Source organism: Varroa jacobsoni, unplaced genomic scaffold, assembly GCF_002532875.2.
Source record: "Varroa jacobsoni isolate VJ856 unplaced genomic scaffold, vjacob_1.0 scaffold_1107, whole genome shotgun sequence".
Taxonomy (NCBI): Eukaryota; Metazoa; Arthropoda; class Arachnida; order Mesostigmata; family Varroidae; genus Varroa; species Varroa jacobsoni.
Genome location: NW_019214009.1, coordinates 349,686 through 364,680, shown reverse-complemented (window position 1 = coordinate 364,680; position 14,995 = coordinate 349,686). Strand labels below are relative to the sequence as shown.

The 14,995-nt window shown below is 42.5% G+C and overlaps 1 protein-coding gene across 1 annotated transcript; it reads left to right on the top strand.

Moving 5' to 3' along the window:
* The first annotated feature begins 4,799 nt into the window (after positions 1-4,799).
* On the top strand, positions 4,800-12,814 carry LOC111266672 (CNK3/IPCEF1 fusion protein-like). The gene has a single exon (XM_022844358.2). The coding sequence runs from the start codon at positions 6,106-6,108 to the stop codon at positions 8,686-8,688; it is 2,583 nt and encodes an 860-aa protein (XP_022700093.1). The 5' UTR covers positions 4,800-6,105; the 3' UTR covers positions 8,689-12,814.
* Positions 12,815-14,995: the final 2,181 nt, after the last annotated feature.

The window sequence follows — 14,995 nt, the reverse complement described above, 5'->3', positions numbered from 1 at the left end:
TTCGAGCAAACTTAATTTACTTTTTCCGTTATAGACGTTAGAGCTTATAGTGGTAGTATGCCATCTTGAAACTTGCCAGTTTCTATTTCAGCGTCCACCTTTTGACCGTTGTAACCTTGCCTCGAGCTGAGATCCTTTCAAAAAGCTTAATTTTCAAATCCTTTAAAGCCACTTCTCGAAATATTTTAAGCTTATAGCTGCGTTACGCAGGTCTGCATCAGCGCTTGCATTCAAGTCAAGTAACTCCAGAGTTTTCCTTTTCAGTTCTTTCTCTTTATTAATCCACCGAAGTGTAGGACAGCGCCGCGTATGTGCTGCCGTGTCCGTAGTACTGTATCGGTATATTCCCTTAATAGAAACATTTAGCAGTCGTCCGTAAATAAAATAAACTCCATACGGAGATTCAACTTAATTTGGATGCTGTGATGACCCAAATCTCTAGGAACGCGTGTACTTACGCAGTCTTCGATATATGAGATAGCCGTTTAACATATTAATTAATATTTGCGCTCCAACTAAGTTGCGGGAATGGTGAGGGGCAAACGGTTCGCTGTTCAGAAGAAGCGGCAGTGAATGCCATTCACTGGGGATTTACGACATTCTTGCGCAAACGTTTAGATCGACTGGAAGCGCATCTGCTGCCCCCTGAGCTACATTCTTACAGAGACTCTGGGCGGAAGAAGTCGTTAATGCAAGAGCTGAAGAAATGGCACGAAATCCACCGTGTTACCGCCGTGGTCGTCGCCTGAGTGAGATAATGTACCGGCAGACATTACCATTTGTAATCACGCAAAGAAACGTACACAGTTATTACGATCTCTTGAATTATTAACATTGTAACCGTACTGCACATACTATCTCATTATTATTTGAACGAATTACCTGTTGCTCTTCTCATTTTATTTTATTTTCCTGTTGTCAGTCGTTCTTAACGTAGAACTCGAATTTTGCTCGAGTACCACAATTTCTCTGAGTATCTGTTCAGCGCCAAACCATTTTAATGGCAACATCTTTTAGTATTCTCTTAGAGAGATTTGATAAATGATTTTCGTATATTCTTACGAATAGCTATCTACGGACCGCTCATATTTTGTAGAGTAAGCTCTGCCACGCAAATAGAAATGTTTTTCTACATTTGGGCATAGAAAAATTAGGTAATTGAAAAACGAGTTATTTCCATCCGGACACTATATTTGCAGTATAGCTGTTTTCGAATCAGTGGGCCTACACATGGCCGCCTGCAGGGGCCGATCACAACGATTCTGTTTATTATACGGACCAACTTTCCATTTCAAAAACCTCACCCTACGTTTGAATCTATTCATTGTCGTCTTCTTCTTCTTCTGTGGTACATGATGTTATAGCTGATCAAAATAATGACGGTATTGACCACGACGGCATACGGTGATGGTCTTTAGAATAGACTAAGCATCTTTACCGATCAGCGAACCCGTATCCTGGCGGTCCGTAGAAATGATTTGGTGTAGATACCTGCGGCCTGGCCTCCTTCTTAGTTTTATTCTATTTTGCTTGCTAGCTTCTGTCGACGGTGGAAGTCACAGCGGCTGCTCCTCTCCTGTGGCATCGTCATCTCGACGGATTCCGAAGGATCAACACACACTTGGCAATACGATCTTCTGTAACCTCTGTAGAGGCGCGTAGTTCTGGCACCTAGTGCTGAACGCTCACTCATCGCCACCTTTTTCCTCAGAAAAAAGCAGAAAAAGGGAAATTGCCATTATTTACCATTCGTTCGTTTCTCCGCACGGTTTTGCTTTTCTACATGGTGCCAGTTTTCTCAGACACTGTAAAGGATCTAAAGACATCAACACTGCAGAAGACCCCATCCAACTCAGCGCAACTCAGCCGCCTTCTTTGTGCCGCATGCTCTGAGCTACTGAAAATGAGCCTCTGTCTGCGCACGGTCACAGCGAAAGTAGCAATAACAGTGACAGGTAAGACTGAAAAGAGATGGGCAAACAAAGAATTGGCCCTCTTTAGGATTCGACAAAGGGCAATCTTGTCGCTTGCCAAAAGGCTACCGAACAATCGTTTCTTGGTGATGAGGGAAGTACCTGATCATTTCTCTTTTGCTACCATAGCATCGTCTATTGGGTGTATAGATCTGTCTATCGTCATCGTACCGGTCAATCGCACAAGTATCGGAGTGGCCAAATGATCAGGGCTCCTTTCCCGGTGCGATCCTCTTTTTCTCTTTTATATCAGTTCTACTCCCTGCTTATTATGGCACAGTGACAAGCTTGCGGCCATGTTGCATCAATGCAATGACGTGTCGAGAGCAAACGATGAGTCGCTATATCCGGGACTTGGTATCCGAAGGATGCGCTGTCTATGCGCTGAGCATGGTTCTCGTTCGTCTCTGCATAACTATTATATGTTGTTGTTTGGACTGGGGTGAATGCAAGAGACGCTCGGCGTCGTTGTGAGCTATTTATATTCAGATGCATCGTTTGTTCAACGATGATCTATGATAGGCGTCACCATGTTCAAAAATGGTGTGAATGCAAATAGGTTATGGAAGATCTAAAAATGTCACAAGCCGTAACGTTTCTTTTTTCTGCATATTTATGCATTCACGCTAGGCATGATAATTATGTATTTGGCATTGTTCGGCCTCATTTTAAATAATTGAATTACATATAGTAAATAAATAAGATTTCGAGTTCCACATGAGGCGCTAACCATTGCTTTAGATCACTGACTTCTATCACGAAATGGACTGTGTCAACGCTTCGTCCCGAACCTAGAATCATCTGATATGTCCCTAAGCTTAGTAGGCGAACAGATTACGTCTGCGATATGACGGATCTTATTTTAATTACCTGGGTCTGAGCAATCAGCCCCAGAGGCTGCTCATTTTCGGATTTCTTTTCATGTTTCACATGATATTACTCGTTCTTCTTTGTCGGGGAATAAGATATACTTTTATCGTTAGTGTATCTAACCGTTATAAATTAATTTTGGAAAGCTGTAGGTTAAAAACGTGGCTTAAACTAATATCTACTTTTATAAAACTCAGGTAATAATTATTCAAATTGGCGATACTTCGAATAGCGGACGGCTGCCATAAAGACGTTTTTCGTAGACGATGAAATTTCGTCTTTCCAATATACGTATATTATAAAGTCAAATGCCTAAAACACTTTAGCTATAGAAAACGCAGTTAATAAATGTTTATTAGTTTTTAGTTTGCCAAGTTAATCTAAGAAAATAAAACGTTGTAAACTCTGGCAAGTTAATATTCCTTCAGTATAGCTTCCTTCACAAACAACAAGGAAAGGCCTGCAAGAATTTAACCACAAAGAAAATCACATAGGACATCCATAAAATAGTGTTTTCGTGTTTTTACATGATATAGCATCATGTAAGCTCATTGATCAGATAAATAGGACTTCGGCAACGCTGGAGTACATAATCATGGACTAAAGGGCAATAAGATCAATTTTTGTAGTGATAAATGCAATTTAAGGGGCCACACGCTACCGTTTTACATGTACCGAAAATGCTATAACGGTAAGGTTTGTGAAGCATGCCTTTGACAAGTATCGCATTATCTAGCTGTCGAAGAAGGATCATACCATTAGTACACCTGAAATAGGATCATATGCAGTGTAAAATGAATCTATACCAGGATGTCACATTTATCTATGAGAGTACGCTAATTTCAATTCAGTATAGGCGCGGATCGAAAATATTTGCTTGGCCGAAAATTTGCTCTTTGCAAAAATGCGTAATTATAATGTCGCAGGATGCTCGCAAATCGATCAGATTTCTGCCTAGCGTTTAATTATATAAACACCTAAGGCACACGAACAAGCCTAAGCATCTGCCGTAATAGTTTGTTGTATTATTACAATTATCAATAATCTAAAATTTTATCATTTTAGCACATTGAAACGCAGCTTCTCAAATCTACAGTTGACTGGTTAGCTTACTACAAATTAGAGATGCCGGTCTCCAATCTGGCTGCTTTTTGCTGAAAAAAGCAGCGTAATATTTACTTTAGATTCGCATTATCTATATTTCAGATTTGAGGACAGTATCAGGTTGGCCTACAAAATGCAGTAAAAAAAAAAAGAGCTTTCGGGCATGAGTAAATATAACTAAAACTAACTAGGAACCTGCAATAAGATGATGGCTTTTTTGTTTCAATTGCCCGCTTCCAAAGACATTTGAGTAACCTATATATGTGCATAAAATAAGCTAAGGGCTTGCACGTGCCAATAAGTTCAGCGAGTTTTATCTGTCAAAGAAAATATCTTCATAGTGAGAAGTTGTCGTAAGGAGTATACATATAATGGCGCCGAACTCGCACTTGGTGATTCGGCATTATAATTTTTCATGGGAGACTCTCAAGCTAAGGTGCCTTTTAGAGTCTCTTCGGGCATTATAGCCGGACGTTGCAAGGCACTTGAAGTCAAGCGTCTGCGAAAAAACGTTTTTAACGAGTTAAGGAATAAATAAATCGACTTAGCTATCCCCTTAAAGATCAGTATGGAGTAATCATATTTAGGGATCTCCGTTATGTTATATTTTGTCCATCTATTGTTTTTTTTTTTTATACAATAGCTGGACTCATCTGCTTTCAGACAAAGCTTCATCTCTTAATAGTTTCTATTTTTGCGGGACTCGAAGAGCAATAGGCGAAGCGAGTTTGAATTTTGGCGGGCAGCGCAACTTGTCCGCACTGTGGTCGGCGCTAGCCAAGTCAACCTGTTGGTGTGTCTACTCTCTCCCAGTAGCTCCGGCGGCTCGCCCCGAACCCGAGGAGCGTCGTGAGTTGTTGCTGCTGCCCCCATGAGCTACATCGTCAGAGCATCGCTGGCTGCGTTGCGTCGAGGGGCTCTTGCGGGCTTACTTTATTAATCTAGGTTGCTTTCAATAGTGATTTGCGTACCTAGAAAGAGTCTAGCCGGCGGTAATGGTCACCTTAGTGCTGTTAAATAGTAGGTAGCAGTCTGACAGCACAAAATAAAGGTACGCCTACTTCACTGTCGCGCCTGACTATAGTTCTACAATCACAGTGCCTATTGACACCGACTACGGCAAATCATCTCTTGCTACCAAAATATTTTAATTCCAGATCAGAAGAACCTTTTAACGGAAGTTACGTCTTGATGTGCGACGGGTTACTAGCGCCATACTATTACACATTCCATGCTATCGTCAGGCAAGCGGTAACAGTGAAGTAGTAACAAAAAGTGAAGTTGACAAGTTTGTGTCTTAATTAAGTTACCTTGTCGTGTTATTCAGTTTACGCTCGTGTTCCTGTTACAATCGGATCTTATTACTATTGTGTGGGTTTGTGTTCGTCCGTGCCTTTACTGGTCGAAGTTGCGGGAGTTACCTGCCCGCTCTAGCCAAGGATTCTTATCGTGTACAGCGACACGCGATGTGGTGATGCGGTTGCCCCAAGGGGTACTAACTTACATTAGCAAGGTACTCGACGGAGAAACCAAATTGATGATAAGAAAATTCCCGAGGAAACTACTGCCACCGCTTCCGCCACCGTCGCTGTAGCTGTTTTTGCTCTCTTTTTTTTTTTGTTATAGTCTCTCTCTTGCTCGTCATGTCACTTATGCGTGAATGCGTGAGAAGGAAGAGAACCTACAAATTTAGTACAGTGTAGTATCATAAGAGCTCGTAGCAGCGGTGGTGGCAATGATGCCGCGGTTGTTGTTACCAAGGCGCCGTCGATTCCTTGGATAATATCGATTGCACCAGTTACCAAAACGGTGGAACCGCGGCGGAACGCTAGCCTGAGTAGCGTGGGACACAGCGGTGGGGCAATTAGCGAAAAAGCGCTGGATAGATGATCGAGTATTGTACACTGCTTGCGTCCGTAACGTTTTTGTTACTAGGCATACGATGCTCATATTGATGTGTGCACATGATTTTCACATTGTTACACAGGAGCGAAGAAAGCCCGACTAGTGTGTGTGTGACGTTCCGACGTGGTGTGTTAACTGACCCCTCTGCCAGAGGTGAACGAAATCTTCGCTGAGTGCATTATCGCGTGCACTGTCTCGAAGTGTACTAATACTCTTTCCGTCGAAGGCTGACGTGTACGAAAAACAATAAGCGATGGCGTACATAAACATTGCTGAATGGAGTCCCGAGCATGTTGCCGACTGGCTGCGCGGTCTCGACAACATGATCATTCCGTACGTACACTTTTTCTTGAATAACCGAATCGACGGGCATCACTTACTGACGCTCGGGCCGGACGATCTCGGCAAGCTAAACATTACGAAAATCGGCCACCAGGAACTAATACTCGAGGCCGTTAATCACCTACGGCAGTTACACTACAATCTTATCACGGAGAACCTGCAGTCGTTGGCCCTCAAAGTGGGCTGTCATGCTCGCAGCCTTCACAATGAAATCCAGGTCCAAATTTTGACGGGCCAGAGCGACTCACAGGCAAAGAAAGTCAATACGGAGATTTTGGCTGCGGCCTCAGAACTAATCGTGGCCGTGAAGCAGTTCATTTCGTGGATTGATCGCCCACCATTCAAGGGTCAGGACAAGTATTTCAAGATCAGAAAGACTGTACTTCAGCTCTCGCTTGAGCTCGCCTCGACAGCGCAGCGTGATCATTTCGCCGATAACCCATTAGAGTTTATCAAGCAGAAATGTCTCTGCCTGGCCGAGCTAAGTGACTTCATCGTACAGGAATATTCAGACTCGTTGATAATACAGCCCGCATCCCTTGACGTCGTCACGGCGAAGAAGTCGGCCAAAGATGATGACTGGGGGATGCAGATCACGTCGAAATACAGCGGTGTACATATTGTCGGCAGCGTCAAATACCAGAGTCCAGTGCAGCTTTGCGCAAAAGTTGAGGAGGGTGACGAAATTGTCCAGGTAAATTACCAAACCGTACTCGGCTGGAGCCTCGATCATCTGACGTACATACTACAGGATCGTAAGACCGAGGTAACTTTGACATTGAAAAAGCGGCCGCGTCATTCCAATTTGCTTGGGCAAATTATTTGCCTCAAACCGTACAAAATACCTGTAAATAAAATTGGCTATGAAAAACAACAGCTTAACATTCCCGAAGAGGGTTTTCCTAGCAACCTTGAACCCGAACCGTCAAGTCCACGGGTGCTACGAGAAGTAGAGGCTGATGACGACGCCTTTTTACCCCCCGAAGACAAGGCTACTTCCGATCAAAATGTTGTATCCCGATTACGATCGCAGGTCAAGAACCGCCGCACGACCATCCAAAGGCGAGCCACTGTCTCAGGGGCATCGCCTACAGTGAGTAAGGCCCCAGTGAGCTTCGAAGATCTGGTTGATGGCCCCACCGTCGACGGTTCTTCAAGTGGCCAGCACAAGTGCAAAAAAGCGGTGAAAGATCACGTCACTCGGAGTATCTCTCATGATCCGTGCCACGGTCAGCAATCGCCGGCAATCGACCCAGCGACTACACGCCGCTTGCTCACGCCACCGCTAAAGCATACCAAGATGGAGTTTCGGAAGTTAACTGTTCCACATGTTCCACCCAGTCCAAATCTTCCTTCACCACTTAAGAAAATTTTTGCTAGTCGCGTAGTGTCCAGCGAGTCTCTTCTACCTGCAGATCGACATGGCTGGCTTTTTGTTCGGCCGCGAAGCTGCCCGAAAAAGTGGCATAAACGATGGGCTATGCTGAAGAGCTCCTACCTCTACCTATTTAAGAGCCGGCACGAGGCCCGTGCCGCGAGTCTAATATTTTTACCAGGCTTTTCGGTACAGTCAGCTCCAGAGTGTAGCGCTAGCAGATTTGCGTTCAAACTCGAGCATCCCACAGTTACGTTCACTCTCGCCGCATCTGATCATGGCGACATGCTGAACTGGCTAAAGAAACTTCAGGAGCACGCCAACGCCAAGCAGCACTCAGAGAGTGATATCGAACGCAATTCCGTGATGCCAGATCAGACAGTGTACTATTCAGAGAGTGAAGAATCGAATCCGGATAGCGGCGAAGAAGAGCCCGGTGAGGCGGGTGCAACACGCGGCGCTCCTACAACTGGTGGAGCTACTGTTAGTGGGGGTGCGTTGTCGTTTGCCGGCGATACTAAGCAGGTTAGCAACGCCCCATCGGACCGACCGAGTCAGCCGAGAGACAACCCAAAACCCAAGCCTCGAACAATTTTCCTGTCGTCGACTCTGCCTAGAAACCAGAACACCTCCTCGATAAGTCTTCCGACCACGCCGTCCAAGCCGCTCCGACACAGAAACTCGGAGCACCGTGCACCGGGCCGTGAAAATGACGAGCCCAAACAGCAGACGTGGCTACGACCACTCGAGGGTCCACCTGACGTTACAGAGGGAATGTTTAAGAAGGCGCAACAACAGCAGGCTGAACGTAATAAGCTAAAGCAGGTGGCTCAACCCGTCCTCAAGCTGAGGACTTCAGGAGAGCCAACGACCGGCAGCCAAAGCAATCACACGCCGCCGGCTATCCCGCCCCGGTGTGCCACCTCCCAGCAGATCAAGGAGCTCTACCTCAATCGCGGGTGGGGTAGTGGAGCTAAGATTGATGACACTAGCCAGGACCACATCTACGTGACGAGACTCGAAGCTACAGGAGCGCCAGGAACATTTCGGCCACCGCCGCCAAACAAGCCGGATATTCTAGCTGGAACCAACGACCATCATCACGAGAAAAGGATTTAGAAGAAAAAGGCGAGATACATATCTGTGTGACCCTTTGGATTGTTGTTCCCCCAGCTGATCGACCATGATCAAGTCTGGTGGCAATGTCATCAATACACATATTTTTTTCGACAGAACAGCACACGCTAGTGTTTGCTAAGGGCCAACAAGAAACAGTACAATTAATTAACCGGCGATGCTCAGTTGGACGCAATTAGAAATCGACTTTTATTCTTAATCATACGATACCATTGTGTGACAGGTTGAAGGATTAATGGACAAGCGACCGAGCGGTCGTTTTGTGTATACATATTTACTGTGTATAGATTTCCACGCCACACAAGTGGTCGGCGCATCTAAGGCTAACGTTTACGCCAATCGTTCGCCTATAGCTGCTGAGTTGTTAGATGCTATCGTATAAAGCCAATCCAATTGCGGATTCGAAATATGCTCACATGAATGGTTCTATGATGGCTGTAGATTGGGCGACAGGTAGAGATAGAAAGAAAGAAGACTCCAACAACCGCTTACTATAGCCAGCCAAAAGTTTAGAGCGCAAAGGAAGACATTTGTGGACAAATTAAAGAGACGATTAAGATCAATACACAAGATGTTTTCGTCTATTTGGGTAAAGTGGTGTCGAAGAGAGGCATATATGAGATGAAGGCCCCATTAAAACAGTGAGAGATTCTGGAGGAGACAAAGCTGTCGATTTAGAGAAAGAGATGTGTTTGCCTAGTTTTTTTTATATGAGCTGGTTAGCCCTAGAGTAGAACAGGGCCGAACATATTTTGTCTGGTTCACAGGTTACCTTCACACGTCAGTTCAAACTATGGGCAGACCTGGAGAGGTTTTTACAAATAGTCGCATTTGTTTATCACTATCATGGCGTGCTGTCTCCCGAAGATCTACATGAATTTTTAGTGGTTTCCTTTTCGCCAGTCGGACCCAATCACTAGCACCGTCTAACAGTGTTGTTCTAGCGTTAATCGTTGTTTAAACATTTTACTTACATTGCTCAAAGCACTCTTGCCTTCATTTTGTATTTACACTAACAAAGATTCCCCATATCATTATACCTATATCAAACCGAATATACAACTAAATACCCCATATTTCGTATACTCATTACATAGAACTAAGTACATTTTTTACGATCTTTCTCGCGGTGTTCTTCTTCTGCTGCTAGACCATGAGAAATAAGGGACTGCAAATCGCTTCAATTCCACTGATCGAATTCATACAGGTCGATGAGTTGGGTCGGAAATACCTTTCAGTGTGTCCATTTATCAAAACCTCCATTGATCATCCTTCGTCGCTTGCCTTCGTTGTTGAATTCGGACAATAACGACAACTACCTTTGCTAAACTTAAAGAAAGTTTAGCAAAAGTGTCTTGGGTGTCTGTAGTCCCCTATTGAATGTACAAAGTCAATGCACGTTTCATATCGTTCATAATCCGCTACCGCAGTCCCCGGCTTTTCAACTCTACCACAGCACCATCATCACTATAACTCTATAATGCACAAACCTGTACCCGTCCTTTGAACATTTACGAGATGTTCGTGTCCTCCAGTGGATTTGGAATACATTCATAATACTGTGAGAATTCTTCAAGTAATAATCTTCCGTAGAGGTAATAATAATAGTAGTAGTCTTTAGTATTAAAGTATATTTTTTCCTATGACATAAATGTCATTGTGTCAGCGATACGACATCAATTGATTGTGCTGAATTCTTCCATATATATATATGATGGAGTTTGACCGACTGATATATTATAGGGTCATGCATAAATCAGTTTTTCCTGCCAAGCGGCAGTCACCTCAGTCGAGTCTGTCCTACAGACGCACAACCGTGCGCCAAGCGAACGTGAGTCTGCCACTTCTTCAAACTCTTTCAAACTAAGCGGGATTTAAATGGCCATATTGTTTTTCGCTATTTTGCTTTGGCAGGACAGTCGCATTATTACTAGCTGCGTTTTTCAAAAGGGATCTTACCGTAGCATAGCGGCGGTCAGCGATCCGAAGGTGCAAGGGAGGGGGTATCTAGGAGTGAGTCTGTACCTGTGCGGGTGTGTCGATGTGCATAGGTCTGATGTCACCATTACGATTACTAGCATACAATGGCTATTATTTGGCGTTGATATTGTTATTACTTTGGTCGCCTGGTGAGCTAGCTACCGTGCTGCTACTAGACTTTGTAGAACGCTTTCTCTCTCTCTCTCTCTGCAATTTTTGACAGACATTTGCCGGCCGATACAGTTTCAGTATGGCCTGCGGAAAAAAGTGCGGCAGCGTCAAAAGTTGTTGCGCCGCTGTTATTTTTTGTATGACGTCGTTCTGTCTTGTACAACCACGTAGACATACGCGCAACTAAAAGAAAATATCATTACTAGGAAAAATATATAGGAAAAGACGACAACTCTATAGTACACGCACAGTTTATGATAAGGAACTCAATCCGATAGCGGTGGTTTAATGTTTGCGGGGAAGGATACACATATCATATGTAATAAAGTTATATAAAGAAGAGGGACAAGTCGACATGGGTTGAAATTGACAAATATAGGGGTCCACTGAAACCATTATACTCTCCACCGTTTTGTCACTTAGCTGCGACTGAGGAAAGATTCGGTATCGTTGCTAGTATAGCCAATTAGCTGGATCAGTAAGTCCGAATTGACCATTGGGTTCTGTTAAACATTTTTTGGTATTACGACGGGAAAAAGATGAATGTACTGCATCTAAAATTATCTCCCCTATATAAACTAGGCGGTTATTTCTGTTGTCGCCAATGTTCTCACAGCGATATAGGAGGCCTGACAGGAGGCCTGACAGGAGGCCTGACAAACTGTACGAGGATGTGCGCTTTGAAAATCGTCCCTACCTCGATTTTGAGTAAGCGCTTTAATGGTCCCTTCAGTATGTTATTGTTACTAATACGCTGATATTATTGTTTTTTATTTACGTTTTGTCATTTGAAACCCAACATTTCAAGGTCTCGAAATGCTGCACCGGTTAAATGTCTAGTTATAATAAATAATCTAAATATGTACAAGACAAGTAAATATATAACAAATAATTAATAATAAAGTAACAAGAATACTTATTACTCTAAAAAAGAATACTATTAGAATGGACTTGTTATATACATCAACCTATAGTGAGGAATACATTGTCGGTCATGCTACTTTAAAGCACCTCTAGATAACTGAAAACATATCGCAATGCTTACAAAAATCCGTCCGTAGTTTTCGATATTTGGTGACTGATAAGGGGTCAATTAGCCGGCCCTAGATATTTGCTGAGTGATAAGGGATCTCATTTGCTCCGCTGGGTGTTGCGTTTTCAACAGTTCCAAAGCAGATGCATCCCGTTGTCTTCAATAAGGATGTCATTAATCATGAACGTGCTTTGGTAGATACTAAATGATGCAAATATGAACTTAAAAGGGCAATGCTATTAGACTTCCTCGTCGGTAACGGGTGTGATAAACAGTGGAAAAAAAAAGGAGTTTCAACAATAATAAACATAAGTAGACCTAATTTATAAAAGCACACCTCTATCGCCGAAAAGAGCTGGCCGCCGATGTTGTGTATATGATAAATGTACATAATTATTGTGTGAATGAACTATCATCGAGCATTCTGTGTAAAGCGTTCGATAGACCTATTCGATCCTAGGGAAAATGGATATCGTTCCCTAGAGCATCGCCGAACTTGAAATGAGAGTGATATCGTCTAGATAAACAAGACTAAGCGTGAACTACCGGACTCATGGTTTTGTTCGCTCTGAAACGTGTTGTGCATAATGTCTCCGAACACGAAAATTGAGGTTACAATCGAAGTAAACAGGATAGAGTTTTTAAATGGAAAATATGTTTTGATCGTGTTTCCACAGAAAACAAAAATACAATATGTCAACATATGGATATTATAGTTATTCTTATGGATGCTGCCGTTCGATTATTCTATAGAGATATCGACGATGATAATATCTTATGATTACAATACTACTATAACCTTAAATTATTATAAAGTGATAATGGTGACGCCGTAGATTGTGGTGTTCATGATTGACGATGATCATATAAAAAAAAGTATAAAAAATCAACAACCAATACATATTTGTGTGCTTTTTTCACTTACAGCTCTGCTTCTTCCCTCTATGTATAAGCGTTTATAGCGTCTTGAATGAATTTCCCATGAATTGAATTGAATGAATTGAATGAATTGTACTGTGAAGCTCTCAGCATGCCGTCCCACGTAGCCAGATCTGTAATGCTTTTGAAATATATCCCTCAAAATCCTCAGCCCGTAATATCTATCGCTATAGAATCTTTATCGAGCTCGCTCGTTCAGCTTTAGATACCACTGTGTGTTCATTATGTGTATACATGCTAGATTCAACCCTTTGTTATCAGTATACTCATAGAGACGCTTAATCAGGTAGAGATAAAAGAAGTCAGTTTAAGATGGCTGGTTCAATCCGTTACGGATTTGAAAATTGCGCCAGATTTGGCGACTACTATTTTAGGTAGTTTCCGCTCGCATGCACGCGTTATTAGCGTATTTAGTAACGAGGCATATCATCATTCGTAACTACGTTCGTTTTTTTGCCGTTCTAGTCTCGTCCTCATTACCTTCCTAGCTGTCCATTATCTATGAAGAGTTCCAGAAGTAAAAGCTATTCATCAGTCACCTATAAATATTCCTTAAATGTAAAAGCCACATATATCCTGCCAATAAACAGACCTGCAATCACAGTAACAAACGTCATATGATTCGTTACAATATATTCTATTGAATTCGACGAGCAAAAACGGTCATGCCGTTAGCAGGACTGTAACATACGCGTCCTTGAAGGACCAGATATACACAGCTAACCCGAACAGGCGAGATGGTTGAAGAGCGCGTCAAAATATCTCATATCCGTATTTTGCCGCACTCATCGATTCAAAACTAAATTCCCACGCGTCGACTATAACAGATGCGTGATAGTAATAAACCTATGTAATACGGTAATACCTCAACCACATAGACAAATAATACTGTGTATCAACGAGATGTTCTATCTCGTACTTTTCTCTTTTTACGAGCTACTAATCTTCCCATCTGAAAGTGCACCTATTTGCGTCGAAGCCATTGTCCTAGTAATTAACAGTCGCGTTTCATACGTCACTAATCTGCGCTGCACTTGCCTGGGCACCGCTCAGCAATGTCATCCGTTTTTCAGCTTTCCTTCAATAAAAAATACTTCGTTGATTCAATGTCATTGCGAATATAAACATATACGCATAGATATGAGCACAATAGTAAAATAATGATAATAACCAATGATAGAGACAATGGTAATGTTGAAAAAGAATACGACTATAGCTGTACGGTGCCCTCTTTCTATGCGCAAGCGATGGTGACAAGGTCATTCGCCTGATATGGGCATCTCCTCTGAGCTGTTAGATTTCGAATGATGACCAGCTAACGTCTTCGTTCGAGCTATGCACGTCTCCATTGACAATCGCAATAAAACGAGGATCAATTAGCACGTTCATATAAGACTATTTAATGAATCATATTTTAGCATAATGGGGGTATTACTTGTAGGTTACGAGCTTCATTTAGCTTTAGTGTGTACGTCGCTTGACACCTGTTTGCTGTAGCTCTTCTCTATCTCGCAGAATTCTCTCTCCATCATATACAATTTTTTCTATTTAGAAATCTATCTATTGCTACAACTGTATCGACGTCATTTTGTGCTAGCTTGGGTGCATCATCTTCCTAGCCAGACGTGAGCCGTATGATTTGCGGCTCTTGGATGTTTCTGACTTAAGTCTTCATAGGTGTCAATGGGAAAGTTTCAAGATTTTTTTTCAAATACAACGACGAAACCTGAGGAAAAAGTTCTATGTCAGATACTACTTCAATTAGATATATGGCAAATTTTCAGGATAGCTGAACAAAAAAAACAAGACACGTTTCTGCACTTCAATCGGGCTTTTAGAGTAAAGACGACAAAAAAATCATTTTTTACTACTTTGGTTTCTGTCAATAATGGGATGAAAGTGTCGTATGAGGTGTTCTGAGCTGTTCTTTGTGCGACTTTCTGTTGGAACGTAATTTATGCGTGGGCGAGAGATATATATATATATAAACAGCGTCACATACACTCTATATTATACACAAGTGTATTAGAAATAAGATCTCGAAATCGACCTTGTCAGATCGAGCAGAATCATTTGAACGCAATGCATTAACTTAATCAGAGTACAGAAAAGCGTAACTCCTTTTTTCAGCGGTATTCTCGACCAAGTGGTGCTATTTGAGTCGTT